The 15,546-nt window shown below is 43.1% G+C and overlaps 1 protein-coding gene across 1 annotated transcript in view; it reads left to right on the top strand.

The window, feature by feature from the left end:
• The first annotated feature begins 1,253 nt into the window (after nucleotides 1-1,253).
• The window catches only part of camk1b (calcium/calmodulin-dependent protein kinase Ib), a 40,450-nt gene continuing 26,157 nt past the window's right edge, over nucleotides 1,254-15,546 (top strand). The window contains exons 1-2 of the mRNA XM_084463782.1: nucleotides 1,254-1,345; nucleotides 6,811-6,924. Of these exons, the coding sequence (XP_084319908.1) occupies nucleotides 6,839-6,924 (86 nt within the window). The 5' untranslated portion in view covers nucleotides 1,254-1,345; nucleotides 6,811-6,838. The remainder of the gene's footprint in view (nucleotides 1,346-6,810; nucleotides 6,925-15,546) is intronic.

The raw sequence follows: 15,546 nt of genomic DNA, 5'->3' as shown, positions 1-15,546 counted from the left end.
GGGAAATTTGATTCTGATGTATTAGCAGCCTTGTTGGTCAGCCAAGGACTGAAAGAGCAAAGTAGGCTATGTCTCTGGAGCCACATGGTTCAAAGGAACCAGGGGGAGTCTAGGCATGGACTTCAGGCATAAAGTAAACCATCTGAACTCCAGATACTTAATTTGCTTATCTGTTGTGAGGCTTATTTCATTACCATTATGTCACAAGATAAGAACTGTGGAGTGTATGGTCCTAGGTAATAAACATTGTGATTGATTTACTTAATCCAGTGTAGGTCTACTTGTGGGAAACAGAAAATCAATACCAAACATTACAGGGAACAAACTGATGCAAGGAAATCTAATCATCAAGTCTCGGCACTATTGATTTCAATGTCTGTATAAAAAAAGAAAAAAATGGATACACTGTAGACTGAACTCATTGAATCACACATGAGGGTAAAAACAGCAGTCTGCAGCATATATGCACTGACGAATGTACCTGTCCTCCACAAGATGGTGTGGTTAGTCTCGTTTGGCAGTCCACCATGTCATTGTGTGTGCACAGGGTGTAAGGCACTCAACATTAGCCAAGCTAATATTTGCAGATGGTTAGACACCAAATGAATGAATAATTGAGACATCGAGAATTGATTACATTAATAATGGCCTAGGTAACTGACTACCCTTCAGTGCAACATTGATGTTGGCAATGAATATAGAAATCGGAGGCACATGAATTTTATGGTTAACAATTTGGTGGTGCGTTCATATGTTTCGCTTTTGTTCTTAAAAATAGGCGGAACAGTTAAACAACCATATCGTTTTTATACTATGGGCAACAAATCAATAGAACCAACTTTTTTTTTGTAATTTCAAAATGCGTAAACAAAATATGAGCGCTTTGAAGTAGGGTTTCACCTTAAACTGTGAGCATCGATCCATGCATGTAAATATCCAGAGATGTACTTATGTAGGCCAACCTATTATTATTATTATTATTATTATTATTATTGTATTATAAGGCCTATAGAATCAAAATGGGGGGAAAAAAAAGTCAGGTAGGAAACGTCTAGGTTAAAATAGGGACAATACAACTTTCTGATCTAACAAGAAAAACAAAAATGATGTTCTTAGAAACCACATTGCCAGCAGAAGAGTCTTGTTTACCTGTGCGCCGCCCCACCGCCGGCGGTGATTGGCCACTTGGTTCTGTACCCTCCATCTGTGTGTCGCCGTGTGACGTCACGGGGAGTGCTGCTGCTGCTCGAGCGGTTGTCCAGTACTACAGTTCCTCCGCGAGCGCTCGGAGTTGAACAGACAGACTCTTCCTCGAGACTCGACCTTTGAGACCGTCACACTGCAGGTAGGTGCTCTTTACGTCTTTACGTCTTTATGTCTGACACTCGAAATGTAGGATGTTTCGGTTCAAATTGTGTCATTGGTATTTGTAAGGAGAATCCATTATTTTATATAGAAGCGTAATCAAGGAAGACACCGAAGGGGTTTCAACAATTATTCTGAATACAGTGCAGTGTCCAGCGGACGGTAGAATCAGAGCGTGCAGCTCTAACTCTTCTGAATGCAACTTGGGAAAGAATTTAGTTTTGATGACCCGATTGACATAATGGAGCATGCTATTCAACAGACTACAACTGAAACCCTTTATCTACTCTATCTTCAGCTTCCCCCCCCCCCCCCCCCCCCGTGTGTTCATGTGTTCATGTGCCTCCGCCATAAACATTGGGCCATAAACGATCCCTTACTATTAACTGTAAACTCTCCTCAATGGCCGCAGCTTACAAGGAGAAGTCCGCTTATCAATTGATAAGCTTGCTTTGAAAGGAGATTTGTCCTGTGTCACTTACACCCTCATGTCCTACGAGAAGGCTGTGCGGAATCACACTGCTCAGTCGTGGGGTCATTTAGGCAGCCAGCCAATCAGTTAGTCAGCCAGCCGGTCGGTCAGCCAGCCAGCCAGTTAGCCAACCAGCCAGTTAGCCAACCAGCCAGCCAGCCCATCAGCCAGTCACTCAGCCAGCCAGCCAGCCAGTCAATCAGCCAGTCAGTCACTCAGTCAACCAGCCAGTCAGTCACTCAGTCAACCAGCCAGTCAGCCAATCAGCCAATCAGCCAGCCAGCCAGTCAGTCAGTCAGCCAACCAGCCAGCCAGCCAGTCAGTCAGCCAGCCAGCCAAGCAGCCAAGCAGCCAGCCAGCCAGTCAGTCAACCAGTCAGTCAGCCAACCAGCCAGCCAGCCAGTCAGTCAGTCAGTCAGCCAGCCAGCCAATCAGCCAGCCAACCAGCCAGCTAGCCAGCCAAGCAGAGAGACGGCAGATGTTTCGATGTTGACTCTGATATTGAGTTATAGCACACAGATGCCAAATAGTTAAGTGTAAGTAGATTAGGAGAACTGTTTGTTGGTGTTGTCATAGTTATACACTTATATATAGTTATAGTTAATGTGGTTGTATTACATGTGTTATTACTTTATATATTATTTGTAGTAGTATTATTATTGTTATATTATAATAATTTATGAATGTTTGATGATGATGATGATTATAATGTTTATGGTACTAAGGGTTAAAGGGTGACACGATGAGTTAGAAAAGAAGGATTTGGGTTTACCACTAAAAGGTAACGGCAACTCACTTCATTTGTTTAAATGTACGCCTTCATTTAAGGTAGGCGTTCAAAAGTGTTAGCGTCTTGGATAATATAACGTTTGTTATGCTGATGACACTTCATATTCCGGTGAATAAGATGACCTTCCCAGCCTCACTCCGTCTCAAGTGCTCAAGTGTCAACAGAGACGACCGGTTCAAAGTGTGGAAAGTAACAAAGTATGTCAAATTACAATCAGTTTGAGTCTGGTGGTTTATCTGTAATCTTTGTGTACACTATGAGAGCAGAATTGATCAGAACTTGGCAGGCTTCAGAGCCACGCGACGGTGTAGAATTTAGGATGACGGGTTGGGAGGGCAGAGGGATCCAGAGCGCAACGCAACGCTGTTCATTTGCTAATGGGATTCTAGGGTCATTTAAAATGAGAATTTGTATTCACACAAATGTAATCAAATGAATATGGAATAAAACGTCAATGTAAAATGTTTATTACATGAAATCCTTTTGATATTTTGATATTTCCTTTTCGTTTCTTAAAGTCAAATGAAACAGCGTTGAGAGAACAACAACTGAATAAATCAGAGGTTCTCCCTATCTGCTGGTGGCTCTCACCTTGTTCGTCTGACTCTTTGTATGTGGACGGTGTATGGTAAACTACATTTTATTCAAGTCAAGCATTATTACCCAAATTGGAAGCTGTATATGGTTGTGATGACTGTTTGATCTGTGATCCTTCAGCCTCAACACTCATATGGTCAAACTGGTGATTCGCTAGATGTGAACCTTGCTATGATTTTCACTTCAGTTTCAGGTCAGGCCCAGTTTGGCCCAGAATATAGATGAGTATCACATATATACAAAAGCTTAAAGTAATATTGTTTAGTCTAACTACGACCAAATATGATCAGATATTTTCCTTGCGTCGCAAAACATTTTCGGGGCTCAGAAATAGTAGTAGCCTACTGCCAAGAATATTAACTAACCAACAACTGATGTTGCCTTTAGTACAACACGTACAATGGCTTACGTTATCAAAACTCTGTACAATTACCAGTTTTTGTTTGCTTTTGTAGTTTCTATCTTGTTAAAAGCATTATCCAAGCAACGTCACACTGCTTTGTGCTCAACACACTCAACTTGTCATCAAGCCACTTTTGACTTTACAGCACGTGTGTGTGTGTGTGTGTGTGTGTGTGTGTGTGTGTGTGTGTGTGTGTGTGTTTGCTCTGTCCATCGTGCCTTCACAGGAATGGGAAACCAGTGAGTACCGTGATGTGTGCTTCGGAGCAGGGGAATGCTGCATGTTTTGTAGAGCCTGTAGAGAATGTGGTCATGTTTTGCTTTCTTGCTACGGTCCTCCCCACACGTTCCTGTCCTGGTTGACTCTTGGTTATCTGATGGATTCACTTTGTTTGTCTCCCCCCTTCCACTGGCCCCAGCTCATCTCCTGAAATTAGCAACAAGGTTTATTTTGGGCTTCATTGTTCGCCCTATTCCGCATGACCGCCTTTTGTCCTGTCTCCTGCTGCTTGAAGACCTACCTGCTGTTGGCTCTCCCTGCCTTCAGTCCCATCCGCTGTCTACACTTCTCTGCTTTGACTTTTGGGAGTGGAGAGCTGCTTGTATGGCTTTGAACTTCAACTTGCACTGGGTTTGCACTTTGTGGTGTGCCAGTTGAAACAGAATATCCATACGAGGTATCCAAAGCTCACAGTGTTGAAGTAGATTTACATTATTATCTCAATTAAGTTACTACAATCACCCGCTGTAATGAATGCAATAGTGCAATAGTATATTAGCACTTATTCATGTGTTGATCACTTATCATGAGGACCACACATGTGCATGAATATTTAAGTTTCTCCTCATGTCTTCATCTAAGTTGAGAGGAAACTGCATCCTTCGGTCACTACATCACATGCTATGTGGACTTTCGTTCTTTTTTATCTACCGCTCACAATATTGTTTATTGTTATTACGGCGGTCTCACTCATACCGTTGCATTTTATTTGACTTAATCATATAGCACAAAAAATGTGAACTTGAAAAGGATTTGTTAGGTTTAACAGACATAAATTAGCATCCGCTTTGAAGCACAGCTGTCCTTTGTCCCCTTGACTCCACTCTCACAGGTGTAAACTATGACTAGTGACTCGATCTGTCCTTCATTCTATTTACAGTACAGCATGGCCATTAGAGAGAGGGACAAACCACTGGAAATGGATCCGTAACGTCCAGAGAACGACAGCAGTGGGATTGAGAAAGCACTACGGTTAATGTTACAGGGCACTGTTTGTGTGTGTGTGTGTGTGTGTGTGTGTGCCAGCTACAGATGAGCAGTTTCCTCTCTGGCTGGTTTGACTAGACTTCCTCCTACCACTTCCCTCCACCGTCACTTTGCATGCTGCGGTGCCAGGCCTCATTTAGACGTGGTTTTCCCTACGTTGCCTTTGTTAGCATACTGAACCGTCAATGGGAGGATTACGTTTCAACCTGGGGAATGTCCTGCAGTACACAAGAGGCTTCGGGCTAGGGTGAAGCGTGTGATTCTTCCTGTTCATTCTGTCCTCTCACACGTTGTTCTAGCAAAGATACCATCTGAACACAAGCAGTTTGTCACAAGCCCGCCCCAAGTTGTGGTGATAACTATCAAACCGGGAAGAAAAATGACCTCCAACAACATCTAGTTATATATATAAGTTATATATATATTCCAAAAGCCTTAAGGATACTAAGGCGTAAATAATTATGTGCTTCGCAAAAAATCCACTTGCCAATTACATTGCTGGTGCATTAATTCCCTTTGTGCAGTCTGATGGTGGCTTTGTATGTTAACGTAACTACTGAAGCCACACTGACTTCCTGATTTCTCATTATTTGCTTCCTTCCTTAAACTTTGTGTGTGTGTGTGTGTGTGTGTGTGTGTGTGTGTGTCTGTTAGGGTGTGGAAAAAAGTTGACAGCACGGTGACAGCACATGTCACAGTAGTTGACATTGCACAGACAACCTGTTACTAAGTAAAGCCACGAACTCCATAATGGTTAAGATGTGTTTGATTTTTGTGGCAAACTGAAAGACAAACAGTGAAGAACAAATGAACAGAACAAACATTCTCCGCCCAAGCGTTTTTCAACCCAACCTTTTGATTTCCATGGAACTATTTGCTGGCAACCGCCATGGCGATGGTTCAGCCCAGAACAATGTGTTACATCATCCACAGATAGACCGACTGATAAGTTGCTAGGCAGGCAGCAGGAGTAGGGGAGTGAGGAGGACTGATATGAGCCAGGCTATTTTAGTCTGGAGGATTGTGTTGGCCACGGTTTACGGGCTTGTACCATCATGGCTGTGACAGCAATGTCCTCTGCTCTCTCCCACACAGAGGACTGTGGGACACCCCAATTCATGCTAAGTCACGTCAAGGAAATGCATTCTTCATTGGAGAATGGTCAGCCGTAGTCAATGAGAGCAACGATACGAGCTGAGGCTTTCCAAACACTATGGCTATAAAATTCATGAAACAAATATTTCATCATATTTGTTCATATTTGAGTAGGGATTTAGATCTTTTGTTTATGACCCAGTGATGTCAAGTGAAAACATTTAGAGAGAAAACGTATCGTTTTTAACACAAACGCCTTCGCTTTCTGTAAATGTTCCGGTTATTTTAAAGATGTGTTGTTTGTGATCATGCTTGATAAATAAATTACAAATAAATGTTTAGTTAAACCACTGATGTCAGAATTTTATCAAATAAAAGAATTGCTTTTTGCATGGTGGAGCAGTTGAGCCAGGAGAACAGGACCTGCTAGATTATGTCACCTGAGATCCTTTTTAATTAGTTTACACACTTGTGCTTTTACATGCTTGTTCTGATAACTGGTTAAGTAACATTTCAGGTGTGATTAAGAAATATATTCCCATACTTTTCTTTGTTTTTTTTGTATTATTTCCTTGCTTCTGGTTCTCATTGTAGAAGACAATTCAAAATAATAATTGTTACGTTATTTATTAATGAAAAAATTGTATAAAATGGTAAATGTATATTTAAAATGTATACACTAACAAAAACATAAAAACAAGACTATAACTCATTGGTCACCAGCTCTCGGCTGCTTGACCCTTAACCCTTGTGGTAAACACTGTCCTCTCCTCCCTCTCCCCTCTCCTCCTCCTCTCTGTCTTCTACTCTCCTCCGCTCCAGTATTGCAGCCGACCGTCACAGTAAGAAGATGCCACTGGGTGATGAGTGCCATGACTGGAAAAAGAAAACCACAGACGTGAAGGAGAACTACGACTTCAAAGACGTGCTGGGAACGTAAGTGGGCCAAATTGAGCAGAGCCTTCACCAGCCTCCTTCTGCTGCGGCTCTGGAGAAGCTCTGTGGGTGTACAACATGTGTTTACACCATTTATTGTGGGGACAGTGTACTTGATTAGCACATCATCCTTTGTTGATCGTCTTCACTTCCTTCAACAACTTCTGCCACTGTAGTCAGTCATACTTCTTCCTAGATACACGGAGAATCACCTCAGAAGAATGGTCCTTATTAAGCTTATTAAGCTTTTTCTGGAACAAGGCCATGTTGCGAATGAAAGAGACCCAAGCGTGGTTTACTGACAAAGGCATGATAGAGAGGAGGAGGATTGGCCTTATTATTTTGTGAAGCATTCCTTTCCACCACGACAAACCTTGATAGAAAACAAGAGATATACCTTTCAGTAATAGCAGTGCTATACTAGGTAAAGGGCCCTATAGAATTGTTATATTGGTCAATATGTTGACATTTTGGCAGTTCAAAACTTTTTGTTTTTCTGTGGTCATCATTTACAAGAGGGGAATTTCAATTCATGTACTGTATTTAATCCTCCCTCACATATTCCTGGCCATTATCATGAGACAAACATGAATGTGTGTGTGTGTGTGTGTGTGTGTGTGTGTGTGTGTGTGTGTGTGTGTGTGTGTGTGTGTGTGTGCGCGCGCGTGTGTTTGTTCCAAACCTTTCAAGACAGAAAATGTACACGAGAGCGTGGGGTTTTATTTCACGTTTGGCGCTATATGGTCTTTGGCTCAATAACAACGGGGTCCCCTGTGGCCCACTAGAACATTCCTCAGTACGCTAGGGAATTCTGGGACTGCTGACCATGAGAGATGTGTGATTTGATCTCTGACCCCAAAACAATTGAACGGTTCTACTGTGTCCTTCTCCCAGGCGTGGTCTACAGAGAGAAGAGGCTATGTGACAGAGCACTGCTGCTGGTGTGGTACAGCATAGAGCCGCTGCTACTGAGGCTTTAGGTCCTTCATTCCTAGATCCTGAACAGTGAAAGGGTAAAGGCATGGGCGTGTGTATTTATTTGCCATTTCTTTGTGCTGTTATCCAAAGCCACCTATTCTGTGAAATAATTTGAGTAGGGGTTTAGCCAGCTTGGTCTAATATGCTTCCAGTTAGACTGCAGACAATTTAGACCAACTAGACAAATATTTTCGGCCTTTGTGGTGCAAACATTATTGGGCAATTTTCACTGGTAGTTCAAACCTTCGCCGCAAGGTTTGGTAGAGCGTCTTTACGCTTTACGCTTTACGCTGCAGTATATGTAGGGGTGTCATCATTGGTAAATTATGAGTAAGGTGAGTCTGGGTCTCATGACTCACAAGGCTAGTGGTTTAATAGTAAATAGTTAACGTCACCAATGTGATTTGTCCATTTTTTGGTAACGTTTCTGGTTAAAATTTATCTATTACCGTTTCCACGCATACCTTTGTTTTATTATGATCAGCATGAGAATCTCACGTTAGTGTGTCAGTATTGTTATATGACATCTAAAAGCACATTTTTCACACCACTCTGCACAACTTCTTGTGTATTGAATAGGCAGTATATGTAACATTAGATGTAAGAGTAAACGTGGAGGACACTAAATTTTCTGAATTCTCAGTGTAAACCTAGTTTGTGTCCTGGATGCTTTGTTGACAGCAGCCCTGCTTGTTTTGTCTTATAAGGCACGAGGCTTATCCTTATGACGAGTATTGACCTTCCACCATGTGTCAATACAGGATGTGTATCCAAGGAGGCGTCTTACTTCAAAAACACCCGAAGGTACACATAAATCCTTGTTGAATCAGGAATTAAGAAGTGTTTATTCCAACCGTCTCCAATGATGGGCTGAGGATCATGTGGGAATGTGCTCAAAGGGTCAGGACAGGGAATGTGATGACACCTGATCAATTCATCATGAGATTAACTGAAGATGGAGTCCTAATCTTCACTGTGCAATTTTCCCAATGCACCTGTATGTAACAGTGTCTGTGTGTGTGTGTGTGTGTGTGTGTGTGTGTGTGTGTGTGTGTGTGTGTGTGTGTGTGTATTGTACATAATGTATGTACCTTTGTATACATTTCGTGTCGTGTCACCCCTTTAAATTGCCTTAGAGTCTTCCTACCTGCCGTTGTCTCCCCCATCACCCCCCCCCCTCCCCGTGGGGGGGGGGGTGGGGGGGGGGGGGTGATCTCTACACAAACAGCATGTGTGGTGGGGTGGGTGGAGGAGGTGTTGTTTGTGCAGAGATCACCGGCTCACCATATCATTCATCTGTGTGCCACGCTCATTTGCCGTCGCCCCAATGGTTGTCCTGGCAACAACAGGAGACACTTTCCATAATGGACTCAAACAGTCACTATGGAAACAAAGTTTTTTGATTTGCCAATAACAATCCAACGCCTGTTGCGGCTGCATATGTGGGCATAGTGTAAATTTGTGTGTGTGTGTGTGTGGGGGGGGGGGGGGGAGGGATTAAGCCTTTTTTCCTTCTTCTATGCAGGGAAATAAACCACACATGCACACACAAACACACACACACACACACACACACACACAGTCTCATACAGTTCACACATTCTGAACATCAGAATAGAACTGAAAGGGTTCTAGTCTGTGAAATGGTTTCACTCTCAGATGTTTTGCCAGACTACTGAGGATGTAGAGGTGGTGGTTGCGTGTGGGCCGGTGTGATTGGTGGAGTATTCATGGCTGAACATGTAAATATATTCCTATGTATCTCAAACTTCCTGCCGGACTGAGAGCATAGATTGTGTTTCCTCCCTCTCTCTCTCTCTCTCTCTCTCTCTCTCTCTCTCTCTCTCTCTCTCTCTCTCTCTCTCTCTCTCTCTCTCTCTCTCTCTCTCTCTCTCTCTCTCTCTCATTCCTACTGGGACTCTGGTTTGCTCTGCTAGGCCCTAATGTGTCCGAGGCTCTTTGATATGCAATTCAAATAACTTCTTTGATTGGACTACATTCCAGGAGGCGAGAGCGAATCAGGGCTGACCATTGATCCTGTTCAGGGCTGGAATCAATTGGCCACATGGAGGGTTCTATAGCCGGACATCCCTTGTAAATGTGATGCAAAAAACCCTAAGCCCTTGTTTAAATGTAACGTCTCTAAAGGAGAAAAAACATCCCAACCACTTTGCACAATCTACACAATTTGGTTTCAGTTTCAGTTTATATTGAAATCTCCAAAAGGTGCGTCTTCATCTTGTCTTCACCCCAGCCAAGCACATTCCTGTAGCAAAGCCACATTGCTTATTACACACCCACAAAGTTTTCTCTATAATTATATTAGCATATTATAATAAATCACAATCAACCGACTTTGGACCTCGACTTTGACATCTGTAAATGTTCTCCGGCACTCAGTTCATCAATCACGCGTTCTCGTTGAGCTGCAGAACTCTGTAACGGCCCCCTCCCTCCGTGCTGTTTGAACGGCACAACGTGCCACTTTCTCCCAGGACGGGGCTCATGGTCAAAACACACTCTACGCTGGTTAAACACGGACCCTGGTCAACAGCGTGTCCGTGTGAGCTGTCTGGGTCGCTCTGGGACATGACCAGGACCAGGCTAGTGAGTTGAGCAATAGGGAAGGTGTTGGAAGTGCGGAGGCTGTGGGTAGCGGTTGTTTTCCTCTAATCCCCTACAATCAATGGGTGTGATGGATTGTCCCGCACGGCGCCGGTCATCACGTGTGACCTAGTGCCCCATCAGGTCCCATGGCTCGTTATCAGGCTCCTGGATTGATGTGAGAGGAGTGCGACGTGGGCACTGCCGCTGTGGGGGGAGAGATATGTGTTTGCAGAACGGGGCAAGGGGGAGTTTCGCAGGAAAATGATTGAGCCTCTTAGCGGGTACAGGCAGGACTTGGAAAGAAAAAATTGGAAAGTTCAAAATAATCGGAAGGCAATGAGAGTCCACGCATCCATAATACACGTACAGAAACACACAGGACAGCCGTAAGGGCACAGAGACATACACCACATAACAAGAGGACGGTCATCACAGTTATGAACTCAGATGACTCTAACCAGTGAGGTAATCCGCTAACCGGTGGTCAGGCCAATCACCACAGGAGTTAGCAGAGGGTAGGGGGATCTTCATCTGTTGTGTGGTGTGACGGTCAGTGACAGATTCTCATGCTCTCTCTCTCTGTTCTCTCTGGACACCTCTCCATATCTGGTCTCTCTCTCTCTGTTCTCTGTAGTTCTCTCTCTCTCTCTCTCTCTCTCTCTCTCTCTCTCTCTCTCTCTCTCTGTTCTCTGTAGTTCTCTCTCTCTCTGTTCTCTCTCTCTGTTCTCTTTATCTCTCTCTCTCTCTCTCTGTTCTCTCTCTCTGTTCTCTTTATCTCTCTCTCTCTCTCTCTCTGTTCTCTCTCTCTGTTCTCTCTCTCTCTCTCTCTCTGTTCTCTCTCTCCTCGCTCTCTGCTCTCTGTTCTCTCTCTCTCCTCTCTGCTCTCTCTCTCTCTCTGTTCTCTCTCTCGCTCTCTGCTCTCTGTTCTCTCTCGCTCTCTGCTCTCTCTCTCTCTGTTCGCTCTCTGTTCTCTCTCTCTCTCTCTCTCTCTCTCTCTCTCTCTGTTCTCTGTAGTTCTCTCTCTCTCTGTTCTCTCTCTCTGTTCTCTTTATCTCTCTCTCTCTCTCTCTCTCTCTCTCTCTCTGTTCTCTCTCTCTCTCTGCTCTCTGTTCTCTCTCTCTCTCTCTCTCTCTCTCTCTCTCTCTCTCTCTCTCTCTCTCTCTCTCTCTCTCTCTCTCTCTCTTTATGTCTCTCTCTCTCTCTCTCCTCTCTCTCTCTCTCTCTCTCTCTCTCTCTCTCTCTCTCTCTCTGTCTCTGTTTCTCTGTAGGTCTCACTCTCTCTATCTGTGTTGATTTATTTTCTGCCAGTGCTCTTATCTCTTAACACACACACACACACACACACACCACACACACACACACACACACACACACACACACACACACACACACACACACACACACACACGAGATCGGCCCCTCTTGATGTCAGAGGCCTCCCAGCAGGCCTGGTCTTGTTCCCTTTGGACACCAGATCCTCCTAAACCCTCGCTGGTGTTTGAACGCAGAGTGGTCTTCATGGCCCCAGAGCTTCATGGTGATTAATGGCGTCTTCAGAATAGTCCTCTAACTCGCACTGCTTTCTCATGCAGAAAGTCCTCCACAGAATGTGTGTGTTAATCACTCACCATAAACGCAGTTCCAGCATCTGACGGTTCTCATCCAAGGACGAGGTGAGGTCTGTGTGCTGGAGTTTGGTCTCAGAGGATTCCTGCTGCCCACTTGGTTTTAGGTCACAGTTAATATGACAACATGTCTGAAGTTAGATATATATATATATATATTGAGGGTTATTTCTAACCCTAATCCTTATTATATAATACTATCCATTTTCATTTTGTCTTTTAAATTGTCCTAGTATTAAAAGAGCAACGTTTTCATTGAAGAACTGAAGAACAAGCAAATAATGTAATTGTGTACGTACAGTATGTTTGATTGTTAATGTCAAACTCTTAGTGTGTGTGTGTGTGTGTGTGTGTGTGTTTGTGTGTATGTTTGTGTGTGTGTTTTTGTTTCCATAGCTGTGCGTGTGTTGGTGTGTGTGCGTGCATGTTTTGTGTCCATAGATGTGTGTGTGTGTGTGTGTGTGTGTGGGTGTGTGTGTGTCCGTTGTGTAATGTGTATCTTGTGAGTGTGCACATTGACAGAGAAGAGATGCATATGAAATGCAATATGAAAGAATATATAAGGAACACGAAACAAGACATTTGAATGTGTCTACATTTACTCTCTCAGACCTGCAGAGTATAGTACATATAGTACATATGTATATATACTGTATATATATATATATATATATTAATATAAATATAGTGTACTGAGTATAGTCCAAAGGTGGGAGACGAGTCACAGGTGCCACATGTGCATACTAGGATCGGATGATAAACATTTACATAGGATACTTTATGTTTTGTCAATGATGAACATTGACACAGGATACTCTATAATATAATGTAATCTTTGTGCAGATATGAAAATACAGAACAGCCGTGGCAGAGGTAAATATAAACGAGTGCATGGGTGGAATTCTAACCCAGAACATATTAGGATTAGGATCATCAAACCACGTGTTTTCTTTATAAAAAAAAGGAAAACACAATACATTGTCCTGAATTTCAGGCACTTATGAACCAGACTAAATCAAAATAAGTTACTTACTATTGTTAAAAGTTGCTGACATGAAATAAAAAGCAAAATAATTAATTACATTTTCCCCATCGTGGCCTATTACTGCTATAGCTGCTGTCACTACAGTGGTAGTGCTGGTTGTTCTGACGTATAAATCAACCTCAGGGGATTGATGGCCTTATCAGGTTGATAATAGCAATGGTAACATCAGCTGTGCAAGCTGTTGAGCCAACCGTGGGTCCGATTTTAACCAATGGTCCTTAACGTTTTTTGGCTGTTTATGAAATGTCAGTGGCTCTTCGTCAATCTGTCACCACAGAAGAATATTGAGGTCCACCAGTACAATGTTTTGGTGATGTGACATTAGAAGCAGGTGAGTCAACATCCTGTAGCTAATGCTGCTATTCAGAGTGTGTTGATTGAAACCTATACGGCATAGTGAGATGTTGTCTCAAAAGGTTTGGTCTGAGATGATGAATGAACCAACTTGGTGTTAGTGTGACATTTTCCTGTATTGCTCTCTGAGGATTGATAAAATGAGGAATGCAAAACCCTAAGCCAGATGTTTGTATATGTTCTGTACAGCAGCAGTGTTGTTGTTGTTGTAATACTTGTGCGTAACCATGACGGCGCAGCAATATGGCGTTGTAGGTTTGGGTTGTTTAGTCTGGAGAATTGAATGTTGGGGAGCAGCTGGCTCTCCCAGCAGGAACCAGTACACAGAACTGTTCCAGTCCATCTATTATTCATCTCTCACTCTCTCCCTGCCATCCTGTCCTCCACGCTGTCTTGTGTACATGGACGTAGAGGACGTAATTATGTCCAATTCCCCCCCTGTTACCATGGAGAGATTAGCCCCAAAGTTAATGATTCTGAGGAAGAGATTCCATCAAGTTCTGAAGAATACCAATCTTCTTCAATCTCTCTTCTCAGAAACTCTCTCTTTCTGTTTACTTCTGTACGGGAAACAATATCTATCACAGATAGCATTAGCTTGGTCATTTGTCATGCAACCAAATGTAACACTGTTGCCGTGAATAACATTACGTATTTCCTGGGTCTGAACATTGCTGTAAACATTTGGGGTAATGTTTGTATCCCACTCAAAATATATAGGATAGGTCTGGTCGTTTTTTGTGCAGAAATGTTTCTACTTTTCACTATAAGCCACTGGTCATCTCACAAATCGTAGATGAGCATATTCGATTTTACCGATCATGTTGCGATCTGTAACCATGTAACTGGCGAAGAGAAACTTTGCCAAAAGAAAAAGTGTCTGTATAGGTTTCAATTCAACACTGTGTATAGCCTCTGTAGAAAAACACTTAATTAAAATCCCCTTCTGAAAGATTCATTCATCTGCACAAATGAGTATTCTTCAGTGGAATATTTCTGTAATGAAACAGGAAACCAGGCCTAACTCCGCCCCTTTCAGTTCTTGATTTCCTGCCAAGGCTGTCCCGCCTCCCCCCAGAGGTTCTGCTAACACAGGGCACTGCTGGATCAGATCAACTAATGAAGTCATTAATAGGAGTCATATGAATTATTCATATTCATTCATATTTACATTCATATTGATCTCTTCTGTTCATTCATTCACTTTAAGTGTTGTCTGGTGTATGTTTCCTCTGCTTAATTTGGCGTTCTCTGTGTCCCCAACATGGACAGTAGAGCAGAAAGGCATTAGCGCGGGGCTGCCTTATTAAGGGGAGAGTGGGTTGAGAGTGAGGGCCCCCTGTATCTCTAAGTACAGTCCAACATGTTAATATGACAAGCCTGTAATTCCCTCTCAGCCGTGGATAAGCCCAAAGAGGAACAGCGAGTAAGACAGCAAGCACACCCTGCCTTCTGTATGTTCATGTCCTCTCTCTCTCTCTCTCTCTCTCTCTCTCTCTCTCTGTCTCTCTCTCTCTCTCTCTCTCTCTCTCTGTCTCTCTCTCTCTCTCTCACACACACTTTCTCTTAAATGCTCTTGCTTTCTCTCCCCCCTACTATATACACACACACACTCAAACTTTATCTCTCTTTCTGTCTCTCTCTCTCTCTCAAAACATGTACTATACACACACATACACACACTGAGAGACGCACAAAAACACTCACACAAACTAACTGATTATTCATTTGTTTCCTCCACTGAGATCTCCTCTGTCTTCTGACAGTCCAGAGGGAGTGTGTGTTTTTCCGTGAAAAAGCACAAGAAAGACAGATTTGAGGTTATTCTTAGAACTGGAATACGTCAGACAGTGAATTAGAATCTGGATGCAGATTCAGGCTGAGCCCTTTCTGTAGCGCTGATAACAGCACAGCTTACCCGGGAGTTTAACTTTTCGGTCTTTCTCTTCTCCGTTTTAATGAATTTGACTATTGGAGCAGGCGCCCGCAGAGCACTGACACACACACACACAC

This window comes from Micromesistius poutassou, assembly GCF_964030765.1.
Source record: "Micromesistius poutassou genome assembly, chromosome: 2".
Classification (NCBI taxonomy): Eukaryota; Metazoa; Chordata; class Actinopteri; order Gadiformes; family Gadidae; genus Micromesistius; species Micromesistius poutassou.
Note: the sequence above shows the minus strand (reverse complement) of the source record. Positions and strands in the feature narration are given on the sequence as shown.